The sequence below is a fragment of the Chlorocebus sabaeus genome, chromosome 21 (assembly GCF_047675955.1).
Source record: "Chlorocebus sabaeus isolate Y175 chromosome 21, mChlSab1.0.hap1, whole genome shotgun sequence".
NCBI classification, from domain to species: Eukaryota; Metazoa; Chordata; class Mammalia; order Primates; family Cercopithecidae; genus Chlorocebus; species Chlorocebus sabaeus.
The window spans coordinates 76,099,030-76,119,382 of NC_132924.1; the positions used below are offsets into that span (position 1 = coordinate 76,099,030).

General features: G+C 39.4%; 2 protein-coding genes across 19 annotated transcripts in view; one reads left to right on the forward strand and one right to left on the reverse strand.

Moving 5' to 3' along the window:
* Positions 1-20,353, reverse strand: part of FBXL13 (F-box and leucine rich repeat protein 13) — a 286,030-nt gene that overhangs the window by 129,690 nt on the left and 135,987 nt on the right. For all 17 annotated transcript variants that reach the window (XR_012090383.1, XM_007982429.3, XM_007982452.3 and 14 more), the window contains 2 exons: positions 8,099-8,151; positions 2,457-2,557 (listed from right to left, as the gene is read on the reverse strand). Coding sequence is in view for 16 of the 17 variants with exons in the window: in XM_007982429.3 (XP_007980620.2) it covers positions 2,457-2,557; positions 8,099-8,151 (154 nt within the window). In the remaining variant the exon portion in view is untranslated. The remainder of the gene's footprint in view (positions 1-2,456; positions 2,558-8,098; positions 8,152-20,353) is intronic.
* Positions 1-20,353, forward strand: part of LRRC17 (leucine rich repeat containing 17) — a 32,034-nt gene that overhangs the window by 10,247 nt on the left and 1,434 nt on the right. For both annotated transcript variants that reach the window (XM_073009211.1, XM_007982426.3), the window contains 2 exons: positions 10,642-11,548; positions 16,186-16,341. In XM_073009211.1, coding sequence (XP_072865312.1) covers positions 10,777-11,548; positions 16,186-16,341 — 928 coding nt within the window. In that variant the 5' untranslated portion in view covers positions 10,642-10,776. The remainder of the gene's footprint in view (positions 1-10,641; positions 11,549-16,185; positions 16,342-20,353) is intronic.

Below are 20,353 nucleotides of genomic sequence, written 5' to 3' on the forward strand. Positions count from 1 at the left end.
TGCCTGTATAAGAATTTTAGGACTGGGCGCGGTGGCTCATCCCTGTAATCCCAGCACTTTGGGAGGCTGAGGTAGGCGGATCATGAGGTCAGGAGTTCAAGACCAGCCTGACCAATATCGTGAAACCCCGTCTCTACTAAAAATACAAAAAAATTAGCCAGGCATGGTGGTGGGCGCCTGTAATCCCAGCTACTCAGGAGGCTGAGGCAGGAGAATCTCTTTGAACCTGGGAGGCAGAGGTTGCAGTGAGCCAAGATTGTACCACTATACTCCAGTCTGGGTGACAGAGCAAGACTCCATCTCAAAAAGAATAAATAAATAGAAAGAATTTTAGATATGTAAGAAAGAATCACACATCACTTAATAAAAATTTTATTCAATAAATGATGCTGAAATAATTGGTTACTTATTTAACAACATTTAAAATGTAAAACTAGGCTGGGCGCAGTGGCTCATGCCTGTAATTCCAGCACGTTGGGAGGCTGAGGAGGGCGGATCACCTGAGGTCAGGAGTTTGAGGCCAGCCTGACCAACATAGAGAAACCCCTCTGTACTTAAAATACAAAATTAGCCGCATATGGTGGCACGTGCCTGTAATCCTAGCTACTTGGGAGGCTGAGGCAGGAGAATCGCTTGAACCCGGGAAGCAAAGGTTGTGGTGAGCTGAGATCGCGCCATTGCACTCCAGCCTGGGCAACAAGAGCAAAACTCCGTCTCAAAAAAAAAAAAAGTAAAACTATGCTTAGCTTATATACTGCAAAAAAATAGGCCTTGGGCCACATGGGTTATAGTTTGCTGACCCCTGATTTAGATCATCACTTCATTCATCTACCAAGATTAATTACAGATTGATTATATATTTAAGTAAAAATACATGAACACAGAAAAATAAGCAAATGTATATTAAATGCCTGACAGGAGGAAGACTCTCTATGTTTAAGAGCATCAGAAGAAATTTCAAAGGGAAAGCTTTATAGATTTGACTAAAAAACTGTGGCAGCTTAATTAGTGGGATAAATAGAAAATATGGTGCCACTTCTTAAGCTGGCACATTTGCAGAAAATGGTTAGAGTCAGAAGATAAAGAAAATTATCAAAAATTATTACACAGAATTTTCTGTGTAAGCTTTTCTAAATGTCTCATCACTGTTATTTTTCAAAGGAGCTTTAAAAAGCTATGTTCTCAAAAATAGTTCATTCTTTCACAATAGTTTGAGAAATGTTTTCCCAAAGTCAAATTTGAATCTCTCCTAGTGTGATCATATACCCTTCCTGACTGGCCTTATTGTAATGAAAATAAAGAATAATTGGGCCAGGCATGGCGGCTCATGCCAGCACTTTGGGAGGCCCAAGTGGGCAGATCACTTGAGCCCAGGAGTTTGAGACCAGCCTGGGCAACATGGTGAAACCCCATCTCTACAGAAAAATACAAAAACTAGATGGGCATGGTGGCATGCTCCTGTAGTCCCAGCTCCTCAGGAGGCTGAGGTGGGAGAATTGTTTGAACCCAGGAGATTGAGGCTGCCGTGAGCCATGATTGTGCCACTGCACTGCAGCTTGGGTGACAGAGTAAGACCCTGTTTGAAAACAAACTAAAAAGAAAAATTTTTGATGAATTTGAATATTCTGTCAACTTTTTAGTTATTCTGTCCCTTCTCCTCCAAAAAAGAGAAGCAATATTCATATCCAATGTTGTCAACACTCCATAAACAGTAAAAAACAACCAGTGTCAAGCTCCTTGGAGGTGGTGGGAATCTCAACAGGTAGCCAGAGCATGGGAACAGGGATCTGGGACAAATGTGTTCAAAGTTTGGTAATCAGGATGTTGGCATTCTATTATAAAGAGGTCCGCTGGGTGCGGTGGCTCACGCCTGTAATTCCAGCACTTTGGGAGGCCCAGGCGGGTGGATCACCTGTAGTCAGGAGTTTGAGACCAGCCTGACCAACATGGAGAAACCCCACCTCTACTAAAAATACAAAAATGAGCCAGGTGTGGCGGTGGGCACCTGTAATCCCAACTACTTGGGAGGCTGAGGCAGCAGAATTGCTTGAACCCGGGAGGCGGAGGTTGCCATGAGCTGAGATCATGCCACTGCACTCCAGCCTGGGCGACAGAGCAAGACTCTGTCTCAAAAAAAAAAAAGGTCCCAGACACCAGACTGGAATGTAAGGGTCAGAGAGCTCAAATGCCCAGGATGGGGGACCAGAAAGAAACAGGCAAGGTCTAACTCAAGCTACTGGGCACACTGCTGTAAGAGTGACAAAAATGCTAGTCAAGGTAGACCAGTTTAGGCACTAGCTTAGGGACTTGAAAGCAGCACTCCCCTTATAAGAATAGCAGTGCCACAGTGGTGGGGTGTTGATAAAGGGAGCACTGCCTTTGCAGAATGCTAGAGCAAGCCAGAGACTTTGGGAGCATAATTATTTTCAGTGTCATACAAATAACACCAACATTACCTCGGCAGGAGTCGCATCGTCCTGTTGGTGATAGTTGTGTTAGACAGATTGAGATACAGGACCCCTGGGCAGCCCTCAGAAATGTGTCTCATTGATTCATCCTGCATGAAAAACAGACAGGAGACGCTTATCAAATTATATCAGGCTTTGCAATTTCCCTATTATCTTTCTATTATCCCTCTTCCTGTTCCAGAAAAAAATACATGCAAGAGTTGCTTTCTTCATATTCTTTATCGGCTATTAGGTTGAAATGAAATTAAATAGAAGCCAATGCTTTTGCTCAAAGCATCATTACTCCCTCCTTTTCCCTTTCCTTGGAAATCAAGTCTCATTCCATCACAATGACACTTCATTAAAATGTGAACCCATGCAAGTTCAACTCTGTCACAAGAAATTTGAGCTCAAATGTCAAAGTGTCAAACACTTCTGAGTCTTCCTATGCAGGAAAGCAATTAAAAACTCATCCATTTTAAACTTATTAAAATTATTCTGAAAGACAGGAATAGTAAACACTCTCAACAGTGGAACTTTAGTAACAGTCCATATTTATACACATATACATTTATACATAGATGTGTGTGTGTGTAATTAAGCTTCTGTGGTTCTGTTAATTAAATATTTTAAATAGCTGAACAGATTTTCAACAGATTTATGGTAAGTTTGAGACGGCTAAAATAAAATATAGGCTACATACCAGTTGGGCAGGAGATTCAATGTTGGGGTTAGGGTGGGGGAGGATCTCAAAGATTCAAGCACCCTTCCCCCAGAAAGCTGAAAACTGAAGTAAGAGAGTAAGTACTGTGACCATGAAATAAGACAGAGAGAAAAACAGAGGTTTCAATCACAGATTCTACAATGAAATTTACAAGACCAGATGAATTGCAAGCATTGATTGCAACAAGCTGCTTTTTGTACAGGTAACACTATAGAAAATACAATGAGTAGCAACAGGTTTCTATTTAATGATTGATGAATCTCCCCAGGAATATCAACAGGGCACCCAGTTTAAGTATTAGTGGTGTATGCAATGTTTGACACTACCTCAGTCCCGAAAAGAATAGACTGTTGCATCTATCTGTCTGGAAGAGATTTAAATCATCACTAGGCTAGAAGATGTGGTTCTGAGAAGAATTCTGTATCAGAAATATGGCCACTCCTAACACCACTAAAGATAGTAAAGGTTTATTTTCAGCAGGATCATGGAGGTTTAACATTCCACTCATTACTATTTCCAGTAGTCATGGATTTTTAAAATAATAAAATCCTGCAGGTCAGAGCATCCATCACACTCAGATAGGAATTGGTTGATTTACAGGGGCAGCAAACCATGCCTTAAAGAGAACACAAGATTCTATTTGAAAGCTGTAAATCGATGTGATTCTGCTATAGGAAAGGTTCTATGCACCCATGCTGCATGAGAGGCCAGTGCAGAGCTTTTGATAAACACTAGTCTTAACTATAGTATTCAAGCTGTCAGCATTTTTTCTAGATGCCTCATCACCAAAATGAAGGATTTGAATAGGTGTGGATACATAAAATGTGTACAGTGCAATTTTTTCCAAAAAGAATCGAGAGAATAACCATAATGTGTGGCACTGTATTTTAATACAAAGAAAATCTGTCTTTGGAAACGTTCGGCATGCCAATCAAGTATCAAAGTGATTATACACATGTTGAAAGACCTTGGCAAAATGCAAATGAGATGAGGCAAGGAGAGGAGAAAGAGCTGGCTTAAACACCCTCAGAGAGGCAGCCCCAAAGAAGATGAAAATGTGGGGATCAGGAAGAGGAAGATGGAGTAGCTTTATGTACCACAAAGAGATCTGATTTTCTGTTTGAGATGAGGAGGCAATCCATTCTCTGCATTTTCCTGTCTAAAGAAGTTTGGACATCCAAACAAAATTAGACCACTCCCATTCTCAGATTGAGATGAGGAGGTAATGCATTCTCTACATTTTCCTGTCTGAAAAAGCTTGAACACCCAAACAAATTTAGACCACTCCCATTCTTAGTACTTAAAAGAACTCAGGATTTAATCCCCAAATGTTTGAACACATAAATGCAAAAACTGAGTACCTACATTGCAGAATGGCTTATGAATTTGTCCTCAATGTACTCAAATCCTTCTGAATGTAATATATTTCATAAGACAAGCTTAGAAATCAAAGCTCTTTGAATGAATGTTACCCAACTCCGTAAATGTAAGCCTGTGTCCCAGTCTACGTCTCAAAGGGAAAAACAATAGTAAAATGTAGCTGGATAAAATTATCGGCCCTGTATAATATTAGACTCCAAAATTGGACAAGACTTTGATGTTCACAAATTCAACGCAGATGGCATTGTTTTAACTTCCCTATTAGAGGGCCAAACTCAAAGAATCTGATATTTTACTCAAGTACAGAACTGAAGCTCCCTGAGGACAAGAACTAAAAAATGATTCATTTTTTAATTCCCTCCAACACCTAGCAGAACATATTTAACATAGTAGGTGCTAAAACATCCACAGAAAGAGTAAATCCATTTGACAAACAACTTCATTATAACCACAGGCAGACGTCTGGAGAATGTAGTGGTCAAGATTTAAAATCTTTCTTCATGAAGGAGCCCACGTTCACTTTGCTAGTGGAAAAAGAGTGCAACCAGAGAAAGTAGAACATTTTTTCTCTGATGTGATCTTTGACATGTCTGTCTATGCCTCCATTTCTCGTGGATGACCCTCAAGGGCACTTTTGAACATAAAGAAACAGCTTATTTGTATTAAAGTACAAGCCACTGAGAAGATGCTTAGTTTCTTTATGGGTGGTTTTTTATGTTCTGCTGGTCAGGGATTAAACAACTAATTTAAATGCTGAATCTGTGTATTGAGGCAAGGAGTGGAGGAGTTCTGAGGGTCTTAACATTTTTCTGTACACATTCTATTATGTATAATGCCTTCCATGTTTTGAAAAGATGTTTTACTGTGGAAATTAGGGGGATGGATTTCATGGGGAAAAAATTACTAAAGGAGGATTTTCTAAGTGCTCAGTTCTAAAACAGGAGACATATATGTAAACGTAAGTGTTATACACAGTGTGAAGTATCTGTGTTGAAGTACTGAGACCATATGTAGCTCAGGAGAGAGAGAAATTAATTCTGTCAGCTGGGCGCAGTGTCTCATGCCTGTAATCCCAGCACTTTGGGAGGCCGAGGCGGGTAGATCACTTGAGCTCAGGAGTTCGACACCAGCCTGGCCAACATGGTGAAACCCCATGTCTACAAAAAAAAAAAAAATACAAAAATTAGCCAGGTGCAGTGGCACGTGCCTGTAATCCCATCTACTTGGGTGGCTGAGGCAGGAGAATCACTTGAACCCGGGAGGCGGTGGTTGTAGTGAGCCAAGAAGGCGCCACTACACTCCAGCCTGGACTACAGAGCAAGACTCCATCTCAAAAAAAAAAAAAAATTAAATTATATTAGAAATTAACTGTCAAAAACTGAATAGAACTGCATAGGGCTAGGGGTTGAGAGAAAATGAAGGGTGACTGTTAATGGGCATGAGTTCTTTTAGGGGTGAGGGAAATGTTCTGAAGTTGGTTGTGGTGATGGTCACACAACTCTGTAAAAATACAAAACCATGAAATTGTACACTTTAAGCGGGTAAATTTAATCTCAATATAAATAAAAATTTATTATATCTCAATAAAGCTGCTTTTTAAAGTTCAATAAAAAAAGAGAATGGGAAGACCCAGAAGAGTTGAAGAGTGTGTTAAAGAATGAACAGGTGTTAGCCAGGTTGGGATAGGGGTGGTGGGGAAGGAAGGGTAGTCATTTAGGCAGATGGAAAAACAAGTTCAAGGACACAATGAAATAGCATGACATGAACAGGGGAACTTCCAAGTGGTTCAGTATTGAAACAGAGTAGAAATGTGAAAGAAAAAACCAGAAAGATGAGGCTATAAAAGTGAGGCTGAGAGGTAGCAGGAAGGGGCCAATTCATGCAGTCTTTTCACCAGCGAGGAGGGCTTGGCCTTCATGATGGAGCTGGTGCCTCGTGACTGGCATTCCACAGCCAGGCGTTTCCTCCTATTACCTCCTGTCTCCTTAGGGACTTGCTCCGTGAGTTGCTTCAGCTGACTCTCCATCATCCTCTATAAACCTGTTTCCATTTCCCTGTCCCTGTTTTCCTTCTACCACTCTCTAAGACACTTTTCTGGAAAGATCAGTTTATGCCTAATGCCTCACCTTCTCACCTCCTGTCCACTTCACAATTCATTGCAAGTAGATTTCTGCTCCAATATCCCAATGAAACTGTTGTAGCAAAAATTGGCAGTCCCTTCTGATTCTCAAATCTACAATGCATTGCTCAGTCCTTTTCTTACCTGTTCACTTTGGTTCTTTCTGAAGCTCTTTACTCACTTTCATTGTGTGATACCTCTTCATTGTCAACCTACTTCTCTTACTATTCCTTCTGAATATCCTCTGTCTGCTCCTAAAAGTCAGCATTCCGTAAGGCTCAACTTTAAGTCTTCTCCTCTTCTCATACCTTCTAAATTGATCTTATTCACTCTTATGATGTTAATTATGACTTATACATAGATGTCAACCCAAGGTGGAATCTCAATTCTAGTCAATGTTGTCCATTGCCTACTTGGTATCTCCAGATGGTTGCATTCACTAAATATTATTGAATATGATATGCCAAAGTTTGTGTTGTTGTGCCATGACTACCACAAATAATAAGACACATCTCCTGCCCTTGGGGTCTCTTAGGCTAGTGGAGGAAGCTGAAACCCTACGGTTAAGGATACTTATCATAGGAACCTAGAGGAACAGCAGTGACCCCAGTCCTGGGAACCAGTGATGTCTTGGTAGAAGAGGTGGTAATAAGCCTTAAAGCCTGATAAAGAGGAAAGCACCACTTGGGGACAAAGGGAAAGGGCATTCTAAGCAAACAGCAAATGCACAACTGCAAGGAGCAACTTGGAGCATGTAGCAGAGGAAACTCAGTGGCTGTAGGCACTGCAAATTAGTGTGTACACAGAAACTGAGGCAAGTGAGGCTGGAAAGGGAAGCAGAGGCAAAACCACAGAGGATCTTCAAGGTAGAGTAGTATTAAGAGCATTGGCTTTATCCAGTTGCGTAGATGATGGGAGTGTGTGTAGCTGATGAATGATGAGAGTGAAGTAGTCATATCCACCTTTTACAAAGAGTATAAAGTGCTCACAGAATGGAAGACAGGTTGGGGACAGAGGGAAAGACTGGAGACAGGAACCAGGAAGAAAGCAACTAGGGATACATATTCATTTCCATCTTCTTTGGTACAGCTGTTGATAGCCATGAAGATAAAATGAGCCTATCATGTCTACTGGGGCCCAATTTTTTTCTGTCTCATACACACATACCATTAAATATAAATACAGTTCATTTTGGGTAGTCATTGAAAAATTTCTACTTTCCAGAGGCTCCAACACTGAGCATACATCTACGTGATTAACATTAGCATTGTACAGATGGAGTAAAATTTCTTGTCAATGTTTAACATAGTTTGCTGTTTTCCACATTAAATCCCAAATAAGCACACAAGCATCTATTCTGCATATTGGCACTCCAATGTAGCAAGTCAATCTAAATAAACAGCAGTAAAAATGGTTGCTTATACTCACTGTGAATGTTGGGCAGTCAGAGACATTCAGTTCTTGCAAGTTCCTACAGTGGCCTGAAGCAAATAAGTTATACATCACTAAACTACATATTGCAAATGTTTAAACAGAGTTTTTCTATCCTACATTGAATGCAGTGTATTCATTAGAAAACAAACAAAAGCCTTGGCAAGTAACATGTTCTAAGTATATGGTTTCTTTTCCCAGAAAAATGACTTTTTTGGGCTTCAGAATTAAAATATATAGACATGTTTATTATTGTTTGAGGATTATAGGAGTAAGGGGAAAAGAGAAAAATATTACTGTGGGAAAAACACTATATACTCAGAGCTTTTAGCTTGAAAGCACTTGAAGAAAACCAATCTGGTTTTTTGTGCCTGCTTTTTTATTTTTTTGTTTTCATTTAACATTTTATTATGAAAATTTTCAAACATATACAAAAGTGGAAAGAATTTTACAATAAATAATCTATATAGCCACTGCTTGGATTCTATTTTTTACTGTATTTGCTTTATCATATATCCACCCACTCATTCATCTCTCTATACATTCCTCAATCATCTTATTTTTGTATGCATTTCAAAGTAAGTTGCAGACACTAGTACACTTACCCCAAATACTTCAACATGTATATCATAAATAATTCGGCATATATAATAATAAACAGAATAGTTGACATGATTTTGTTTAGGTCAGACTTATATAAAATTTATAATGAATTGTAAATAGACAAGTGGAAGGTCAGAAAGGCTAACTGCCTAGCTCTGGGACCAGAGGCCAGTGCACAGCTTATAATCGCTCGGGGAAAATGACACAGGTATACAAACAGTTAGATGGCAAAGTGCTTCACAACCAGTTCCCTGCATCTCAGTGGACAGTAAGTAAAACTCCAAATCTGAGACAGAAGAGAAGCAGCTAGGGAGGCTACACAAACCAGTGACTGGGAGGAATGCTTGAGGCAAAGAAAAGGGAAGGCATTCTAGGTGGAGACCCCATGAAGCAGGAAAACTCCAGGCAAGAGGGCGATTCTGGTGTTCAAACTGTCACAATGAATAGAAAACACATTTGCTGCTCATAACCACACAGCCCCACGCTAGTAACAACAGACATGTTAGTAGTTATAAACCCATTTTGAACATTTCTTCCTTTGCCAAGAATGGACTGCATCCTAAGTGATATATGCAAACCAGAAATACTTTCAGAATTTTAAAAAATGAAAACAATTGTTAAAAATCTGCACATCCTGGGAGTCCTCAATAATATTTAATAAGGAGAAAATAGATTTCCCAAGCAATATAAGTTTACAAAATAAATGTTCTTACAGAATACAGTAGTTATTCTGTTTGTTTCATTTTTTTGAGACAGGATCTCACTCTGTCACCCACACTAGAGTGCAAGTGACACCATGTTGGCTCACTGCAGCCTCAACCTCCCAGGCTCAGGCGATCCTTCCACTTCAGCAACCCCCACTCCCATTCCCAAGTAGCTGACACTACAGGTGCATACCACCATGCCTGGCTAATTTTTGTATTTTTTGTAGAGACGGGGTTTCCCCATGCTGCTCAGACTGGTCTCCTGGGCTCAAGAGATCTGCCTGCCTCAGCCTCCCAAAGTGCTGGGATTACAGGCATGAGCCACCGCACCCGGCCAGAATAGTTATTTGAGAGTAATCCATCAGTTCAACAAATACTTAACAAGGAAATATAGCAGTTAACAAAATAGACAAAAATATTTTCCCTTAAGGAGTTTACTTTCTAGTGGGGAGAGACTAACAGTAAACAAAAGAAGTTAAATACCGTATCTACTTTGACAGATGGTGATAAGTGCTATGGAGAAGAAATAAAACAAGAAAAGGGATTGGGAGCACCCAACAAGTGGGAGGAAGTGTGATTTAAAATAGGGCTGAACAGGAAGTTTTCACTGAAAAGGTAACATTTGAGCCAAGACGTGCAGGAGATGACAAGGACAGTGCCATTTACTCCAAGCATCTCTGGAGCCCACACCCAACATGGTTGGTGACTGGGAGACAGAAAAGGATAGGGGGGAAAAAAAAAAAGCTCAGGAAGACAACCATTCAAGTCCTACCCTTGTGTGTGCATCTCAAGGCTGTGTTCTTTTAAAAGAAGGAGAATTCTTTTAATTTCTTAAATCCGATGTGATGATGAACCACAGGCTTCAGTTTCAATCATGCTGAGTCCTAACATTTGTGACTACTTCCCCCGGGGTGGCCACTGTGAAGCATCTTTTGCGCATGAGCCTATTTTATCCTCCCAACAATATTAGGAGGTATCCTTGGTCCCGTTTTACAGATGCTGAAGATGACCTGGGTTGATATACTTAAGCAGGTAAGAGAGCCTTGATTCAAACTCAGGGCATAAACATTCAGGCTCTAACCCAGACAACTAAGAGGGGAAGAAGCTTTCTATGTCACTGTTCTGTGGAACTAGAAGGCCTTTGCCTTAAAAAGTCTGTTCTTATCTGTCAGTAATACAGTGCTTGCAATGGGCCTTAACTTTTAATATATATTTTTTTCTCTTTCAACCTAGGGACTCCACGTACCCCAGCTGGGTCTCATTGTTCCAGAACTGCATTAGTTAAGATTACCCAAACTTGGATTTCAAAGGAATACTTTCATTGTTCCATCTGTAACACGAAGTAATTGGGGCCAGCTGGATGTCAGGATGCGTGTGGTTACCATTGTAATCTTGCTCTGCTTTTGCAAAGCTGCTGAGCTGCGCAAAGCAAGCTCAAGCACTGTGAGAAGCCGAGTGAATCATGGCCGGGCGGGTGGAGGCCGGAGAGACTCCAACCCGGTCAAACGCTATGCACCAAGCCTCCCGTGTGACGTGTACACATATCTCCATGAGAAATACTTAGATTGTCAAGAAAGAAAATTAGTTTATGTGCTGCCTGGTTGGCCTCAGGATTTGCTGCACATGCTGCTAGCAAGAAACAAGATCCGCATATTGAAGAGCAACATGTTTTCCAAGTTTAAAAAGCTGAAAAGCCTGGATCTGCAGCAGAATGAGATCTCTAAAATTGAGAGTGAGGCGTTCTTTGGTTTAAACAAACTCACCACCCTCTTACTGCAGCACAACCAGATCAAAGTCTTGACGGAGGAAGTGTTCATTTATACACCTCTCTTGAGCTACCTGCGTCTTTATGACAACCCCTGGCACTGTACTTGTGAGATAGAAACGCTTATTTCAATGTTGCAGATTCCCAGGAACCGGAATTTGGGGAACTACGCCAAGTGTGAAAGTCCACAAGAACAAAAAAATAAAAAACTGCGGCAGATAAAATCTGAACAGTTGTGTAATGAAGAAGAAAAGGAACAATTGGACCCGAAACCCCAAGTGTCAGGGAGACCTCCAGTCATCAAGCCTGAGGTGGACTCAACTTTTTGCCACAATTATGTATTTCCCATACAAACACTGGACTGCAAAAGGAAAGGTTTGTACTTTTCTTACTTCTTCATTTTCATGAATAACTTGAAATGCTCTTTGAATCTTACAATCCTCCCTACACCCCACCATGTCTTGGAATTCTCGATGTCACTTCCACCAGAAACCTTTCCCCATTGGCAATGGAATTTACCCCAAGTTTTTTTGGGGTCCAGACTCAAGGCAGTTGGTAATTAAAGGACAATGACAAGAGGGAAGGAGGTATCCTCAGTAGGGCAGCCATTTGGGTTCTACCCATTTGCACATCGCAAGCTGTCACTGTAAGGAGTTCCTTTCATCTTAAATCCAATTTAACTTAGGTAGGTAAACCAAGGGGTATGAAAATAAGTACAAATGCCATCTATATAACCTGACTTACACTGATTAAAGTCAAAACATGGTGTGCATCTGTGAGAAGATAACCTCAAAGAGAAAACATCTGCAGAACAGGACTGTGAGAGCACTCTGAAACAAAGTGAAAGTGATGGCGCTTCTGTATTTCTTATCATTTAGTCCCAAGGTTTTAATAAATGTTCCTTTTTTTTTGAGATGGACTGTCGCTCTGTTGCCCGGGCTGGAGTGCAGTGGCACGATCTTGGCTCACTGCAACCTCCACCTCCCGGGTTCAGGCACTTCTCCTACCTCAGCCTCTCAAGTAGCTGATTTTAATAAATGCCTCTTAACGTCCTATATCTTATTTCCAAATTACCCAGAATAAAACAATAAAAATTTAAAGAACTAAATTTAAAATATTTAACCTAACTATGAGACTAAGGAAATCTTTCTAGAATATTACCCACTTCCTGCAAATCATTACTGGGTTTTGCAACCAATGCAATCTTGTGCTAGTATTATGCAGGATTTGCACATGCAAGATAAAGTCATGAGCTAAGAAAACAGATGGGAGATTTCAGTAATGCTCTTGACATGTTAGTGAAGACTGATGTTCTCAAAGTGTGGTCTGGGAACTGCTAATCTACCCTACAATAACGAACCATGTAACAATGTCTATATGTTTCATTTCTGGCATGGTTTAATAACTTATTTGTAATATTAAATTAAAGCCAGATGTCATTAAGTGAGGTTCATATACAGCATGGTATCATTTCTTCCACTTATTTTGGGAAATTTTGCTATGTTTTGTTTCTTTAAGGGCAAGAGAAAGGGAAAGTTCGGAGAGGAGGTCCTGGCTCCTCCCAAGAGAATGTTAGGCAGGAATTTATTAACATTGTCAGGCAACCTGAACCAGAAGTAAATTTGTCCACTTACCAGCAAAGTCATGCTCAAGCCTTGCCCCACCGCCCCACTCCCCCACCCCCCACCCCAACTGTAAAGATGGCACCTGGTTAGATCCCACAGCAGCCATGTGGCACAGGGAGGTTTGCATACCAAGACACCCTGTGAACAGTATATAATTCAGTCCCATAGGAGAGCAGTTACATACAGCGTCATAACCTGGGACATGCCATTCTAGGCTCCAGGTACCCACACACATGCTGTTTACAACTTCCAGGAAGACAGTAACATTCCCATTTACAGATGAGGAAAATGAGGCTCAAAGAGGTTCAGTCACTTGACCATGGGTCTCACAGGTAAGTAGCAAAGCTAAGAAGTGAATCTTGGTCTACCTGAGTCAGAGCCTATGTGCGCTCCACTTCACCCTGCAATCTTCCAGAATTAATCTGAGCATATTCAAACAATCAGCTGCCTCAACAATGCAAGCATTAGGGAATTTCGAAGAGTAAGTAAATGTAGTTTTTCTGTAGCCAGAGTGGGTAGAATTTCCCGGATATTGTTATGCTGAGTCCTTAGTGCTTCATGCTGAAGAGCATGTTTATTAGAATTTCCTTTGTGGTGCTTAGATTGAAAACTGGAATTACGTATTTTTAATACTAATACAAAGCTACTCTCCTAGATTTTAGTTAGAATACTTGATATTGCTGAGGATCTAACCTCAAGCTACAGTGAATTTGTACTTGTATCCGGTGTAAATGAGAAAAGTAAATAGTATTAAGTTTATTAATTATCTGAGAAAAATACCATCTACACAAGATTTAAAACTTCTACAACGAGACTACACTGTGTTCTAAGAAGAGATAACATGTGAGGAAATATCTCTTTTTCACTGCTTTTATGCTCTTGGGCCATTCCCTCCCCCAATGAGCCTATTTCTGCTTTTGTGTTTTTTCCTTTTTTCCCATATTTTTATCTTGAAAAACATCAGCTTATAAAAATATAAGTACATTTTTATTGCTTTCTTTCTTCAACTTATTGTTGTCTAAACACAACCTTCCAGAAATGCCCCATAAATTCATACCCCCTGCTTTAAAAATACACATCATTTACTGAAACACAATATAAATAAGGTTTCATGACATATACACTTAGCATATATAATATTGGGTCATCAAAGAACAACTTAAGTTTCTCCAAGTGTTAATGACTATGTAATTCAGGGCCTATTATTTTAGATTATAAGACGAAGGGTAGGCCAGGTGTGGTGGCTCATGCCTGTAATCCCAGGACTTGGGGAGGCTGAGACAGGCGGGTCACTTGAGGTCAGGAGTTCGAAACCAGCCTGGCCAACAAGTTGAAACCCCATCTCTACTAAAAAAAAAAAAAAAAAAAAAAAAAAAAAAAAAAAAAAATAGCCAGACATTGTAGCGGGCACCTGTAATCCCAGCTACTTGGGAGGCTGGGGCCTGAGAATCGCTTGAACTCAGGAGGCAGAGGTTGCAGTGAGTTGAGATTACGCCACCGCACTCCAGCCTGGGTGAGAGAGCAAGCCTCTGTCTCAAAGGAAAAAAAAAAAAAAATGAAGGGTAGCTTTGTCTTTTAATACTATCAATACAAATGGTTTTCACTATGGTTTATATAAATCTAGTGATTCATTTCATGATTTTTTGTTATATTGCTGTTTTCCATAAATTCAAAGGGAAAAGTCTTGTTTATTAAATTCCCTTTGGTAGTGGCTGCCACAGAGCTATGTGCTTTAGATTGATGATGATAACTGGACTGCAACCTTTGAAAGTGAAAATACACAGAAGTTAAAAATCATGGCTAGAATTCAAGTGTGACAACCTGAGGTTCTCTACAAGTATACCACATACACATGGTCACAAATAGAGAACCTGCATACAGATTCCCCAACTCGGAGTTGAGCCTTGCCCAGCTGACTTGTAATGAGTCAGATGGTGTGTGTAGGGGACCTAATATGTGCCAGTTCAACCACACAGACCTCAATGATCACTATGTATTTTTCCCTTAAATATCTAATGGCAAGAAAAAGAAATAATAGCTTTATTCACTGAGAAACAGGTACTTGCCAAGAAATCCTAGTTTTTCAAAGGGAATAAATGTGAGACTAATTGAAAGGCATATTTATGCCATATTGAGGTAAATGGATTTGCCAAGAATATGTGAAAGTCAGAGTTTTTAAACTGCTGTTACTTTCACATTGACCAGAATAGTTTACCATTTTTAAGGAGTTATTTTCCTTCTAACATCAGATGGGGGAGAGTTATGCAGGTACATTACCCTTAGCTGCCTCCGAAGTTAAGGGCACAATTTTACTACAGCTTAAACAATAGTTAAGAATTTTGTATATGCAATAAACAGGGCCATTTATGTCTCTTTTCTTACTATTACAAGCTTTCAGAGTACTTCTGAGGTGGCTGACAACCAAGAGAGCCTACTAAATGGGGAAACTACCTGGAGAAATTTCCTAATTTCCTCCTCAAAATCAACAAGGTTTGGCTGGAGGAGGAGCAAGCTTGTAAAGGGTAATAATCAAATAAATATGGTATTTGTTGAGGCATTTACCAAGAATTTGGGGTAGCAGTATATATGAAATGTGCATACCACATAGTACCTGAACTAGAAATAAGGGAATTGATCAAATTCTCCTTCTGGTCTGGGGAAATGTATACTTATATACTCTTCATTAAAAGCAAACACTGTGCATCAGTATTTGCAATTCTCATTCAAGTTCTAAGGTAAAAGAAGTAAAGAATTTTTCTATTCATCAACACAGCAGATTGAGATTTTCCTGTGTTTTTCTAAGCCACACTAGGAAAGCCTTTGCTTTGCATTTCCTGGTATTACTTGTGGATGCTATTTTTACCCTGGACTGCTGCTGACAATCCCAAAATGGATTCTGCAGTTTATATTCTTTTTCCAGCACCCACAGATCTGCCACATTGCCTAGGCCGAGTGTCAGAGTGTTCTCATAAACATTTTTTTCTACCCATTTATTTGTGGTTAACCCACTTTAGCTTGCCCTACAATGGTTGCTCTGTCATCCACCCTCATGTCCAGCCCAGCAGATGTGGGTTCAGTAAGCAAGTCCTGATAAACAGGCTGCTTTCTAGAATCTAGGAGGTGCTGACTCTGGTGACAAGGATGACCTACAGGTCTTAATGGCTTTATAGGGCCTTAGTGAAGACTCTGGCTTTCATCACAATGAGATGGGAAGTCACTGGAAGATTCAGCACATGCTAAGGCTTGTTTCATACCGACTTTCTTTGGCTTTAGATACTCCTTACCCCTTTTCTTTAAGAGCTGATTCTTCAATCACACAGATATAACGGTGACCGAGAAAATGGGGGCAAAAAGAGCATAATAACCTAAATATTATTAAATTTCCAGAGTTGAAAAAAGTGCCAAACAACATCCCTCCAGATATTGTTAAACTTGACTTATCATACAATAAAATCAACCAACTTCGACCCAAGGAATTTGAAGATGTTCATGAGCTGAAGAAATTAAACCTCAGCAGCAATGGCATTGAATTCATCGATCCCGGTAAGTTCCCCTGTATAGCCCCTTCAATGGGTGGCAAGTGTTCTGTGATTTTTTTTTTCTATGGCAACACTTATATACAGTAAATTTAGTTTAAAAATAACTGAACTAAACTAAGTAATAAAGTACAAGTTTTAATTAAACATGACACTTATATTAGGAGTTGTTTGGCACTCAGAGAAATATTTGCCAAACTGCTGCTTTATGAAGTATGTAATACCACATATTACTACCATTTATTGTTAGCCCAAATAGTGTGTTATAGAATAGATTTTTAAAGTAATATATGGCAAATGGTCAGTAGTATGCTAAAATGTAGTGATTTTTTTTTTTTTTTTTTTTTTTTGAGATGGAGTCTCGCTTTTGTTGCCCAGGCCAGAGTGCAATGGTACGATCTCAGCTCACTGCAACCTCTGCCTCCTGGGTTCAAGCAATTCTCCTGCCTCAGCCTCCCAAGTAGCTGGGATTACTTACAGGCATGTGCCACCATGCCTAGCTAATTTTGTATTTTTAGTAAAGATGGGGTTTCATCATGTTGGTCAGGCCGGTCTCGAACTCCTGACCTCAGGTGATCTGCCCACCTTGGCTTCTCAAAGTGCTGGGATTACAGGCATGAGTCACCGCACCTGGCCAAATGTAGTGATTTTTATTTATTTATTTATTTTTTTTTGAGAAGAAGTCTCTCTCTGTCGCCCAGGCTGGAGTGCAATGGTGCAATCTAGGCTCACTGCAAGCTCCGCCTCCCGGCTTCATTCTCCCGCCTCAGCCTCCCAAGTAGCTGGGACTACAGGCACCCACCACCATGACCAGCTAATTTTTTTGGATTTTTAGTAGAGACGGGGTTTCACTGTGTTAGCCAGGATGGTCTCGATCTCCTGACCTCGTGATCTGCTTGCCTCGGCCTCCCGAAGTGCTGGGATTACAGGCGTTAGCCACCATGCCCGGACTAAATGTAGTGATTTTTAAAGGGAAATTCAAATTTGGAATTTTCTTCGCTATTCATTAAGCCCCATCTTGTTTAGAATAAATTAGAAACAAACTTCTAAGCACTAAGCTCATAAATTAGGACAAAATATGCTCAAACCAGAGCCAGACATATTATGTCTAGTTCTAGATCAAGACCAATTCTCTTTCCCGTCCTTCAAATCTCTTCTCCATTTGCTAAGCAAAGCCACTGGTGAAAATGAGCTTGGTAAACTAAGTAAACACATCGGATTTGGAAAGAACTGAGAATTACTGCAATATTGACCAGATTTATAACATATATCACACAAGTGCTTTCACTAGGCTACTTCAATTTGAAAAGTTCTAACCATGAAAATGATTATTAAAATTATTAATAATGTAATGTAATGTTATAAACATTTTGAGTACAATTGTTTTCCCTGCTTTTCTTCGTGATAATCTAATAGCATTAATAGATCATTAGAATTTTAACACAATAAAAGTGAAAAATTAGAATGAACATTCTGGAGCCACAAGGGCATATTTTAGAATTAACGTCTTTTTAAAAATTAGAAAATCATAATTTTTTAAAATTTCCCAAGGGACAGCAGTATGCTACACTTACACCTTAGCCTGTTACAGATGATGCTAACTTGGGAGTATGTTTGAACTGTGAAGTCAAAAGCAATTTTCATTTCTCAGTAAATGAGAATACTACAGACACCCTTCCCCCAAATGAAGTAAGCATTATATTAGTGTGCAAGTCAGTCACTGGCAGCCAGTGCTGTGTCCACAAAACCAGGGCACAGGGTAAAGAATCTGGAAGTGGAGACGCTTTCTTGCAAGAAAAACTCATTTCGACCCCCTATGATTCCATCTCCAACCTGACCAATCACCACTCCCCACTTCCCAAGCACCCACCTAGCAAATTATCTTTAAAAACTCTGATGCCTGAATGCTCGGGGAGACTGATTTGAGTAATAATAAAACTCTGGTCTCCCGCACAGCCAGCTCTGCGTGAATTACTTTTTCTCCACTGCAATTCCCGTCTTGATAAATCGACTCTGTCTAGGCAGCGGGCAAGGTGATCCCATTGGGTGGTTACAAACTAAAGAATCTCAGGACAAACAAAAGCTATTCCAAAGGTCCTTGGGCAAGTGTCTGATTTCCTTCTGCTGTCATCTACAAGCAAAGCCGTAGTTTACCAGCTATCAATGCAAACCAAGTTTTAAAGCTGTCTCAAAAAAAAAAAAAAAAAAAAAAGAGAGAGATTACACTAGTTATATGTCCTAAGTTAAATGTATTAAAGTAATGAGTAACGGTTACAACAAAACTAGTATATAAATGAAACTTGAGAAAAATGACAAGACAATGCAAAGAGATAGATAATAGTGCAAAATGGACTTGCCTTGCTTCTACTGATGTTTTTTTCACGTTTTCCATAACTGATACTTTTCATCAGTTGTGGAATTCCCATAATTGCAGGGATTCCTTTTCTGTCCTTAGGATCCCCTGAAGGTCTTTTAATCTTGTTCACCAAATGTGTGCTCCTTGCTGACACAAAATGGTCTCTATCATCAGTGGTGGTACTCTCTTTTCCCTCTTTGTTCAATTCAATCTCAGGAACATATTTTCTACATTAATAAATATTTATTAAGCACCTACCAAATGCCAAGCACTTTCCTGGAACAAAAAGTTCTTTTGAAACAAAAAAGTATCTCAGCAGTTAAAGCAAAATAACCTAAAAAAGTTTTAAAATGCAAGGTCTCCTATATTTCAGGGTCTTTGGGATGAAACCCTACAAGTAGACTTACTTGAATGATTTTTGCTGGTAAGTATACAAATGCAGTGGGAGTCGCCAGACTTGAAAAGACGTGAATAACAATCATATAAAATGCCAGACATTGTTGTGGAAAAGAGAAAGAAGATACCCTAGTAGGGAGTTTTTACCTCCTTTAGAAACAGACGAAAACTAGTTTTCCCAAGTGCCTGAATATATATGGTTTAAGTAACAATATACAACACTTTCAAAATAAAATGTAGGAATGTTTACATATGCTTTTAATCTCAAAGTCTAATGTCTTGAGAAAAGTAAATCTGTGAGATCACTCACTCACAGAATTTTAGCAAATAGAAAAAAATCCAGTATCTTCAGAACACAAGGGCTGATCTTTTGTCCCCTACCCCCAAGACATTGCTTGGTACCAAAATAGAAAGTTATTTTTTTAAGGGGGAATTATGGGTTTTTTCTGAGAACAGATAATATGAAAATAGTTAATAGTAATGGTATGACCACATATTTTCCTAATTCAAAATAAGGACGCTATGCTCTACAAGGGTATTTTAAAACAATAATGAGATAATGTTTGAAATAGAAACAAAATATTTGTATTTCTGGAGTATCTGGCTGGTCCATATCAACTGGAATACAGATGACCCAAGTGTAGACTTCTTTGCTCTTAGAGGGGGAAAAAAGCTTTTTGTTGTTTTATTTTCAGTTATATTTTGTATTGGTTTTAATTATCCAACCTCCAGCAAAATTAAATACATATGGATTCAAAGCTGATAGCTACCATAGTTTGCCAAAATACAACCAGATGTTTTCAAAATGTTGGAAAAAATTGTTTGTTTTGGGATTCTACAGGAATAGAACCCTTCCCCCAACACTGGGAAAAGTTTGTTTTCTAGGCATTTTCAGGGTTACTGATATCCCAGGGAACTGTCAAATCACCACCCAGCACATTTTTCATTTTTATCTGCACTTGTCTTACATGTGAAATATTTTCTTAATTCATTTCTCTTTTTTGTAGCATCTTTTTTTCCCCAAGTATCAAAAAAAAAAAAAAAAAACATGAGCCCAAAATACATTTTTAAAAGCTAACTTAAAACTGAATATTGTATTCTAGTAAAACTAATCAAGGGAAAAGCTTTGAGTAACAATATATTTCACAATTTTGCAGTCAGACACGTTTACAATGGAGAAATATAATTAAAAACAAAACCTTCCTTCAATCCAGAAACTCTCTCCATAAAGGTGGTAATGAAAGAAAACACTTTCATTATTGACTAA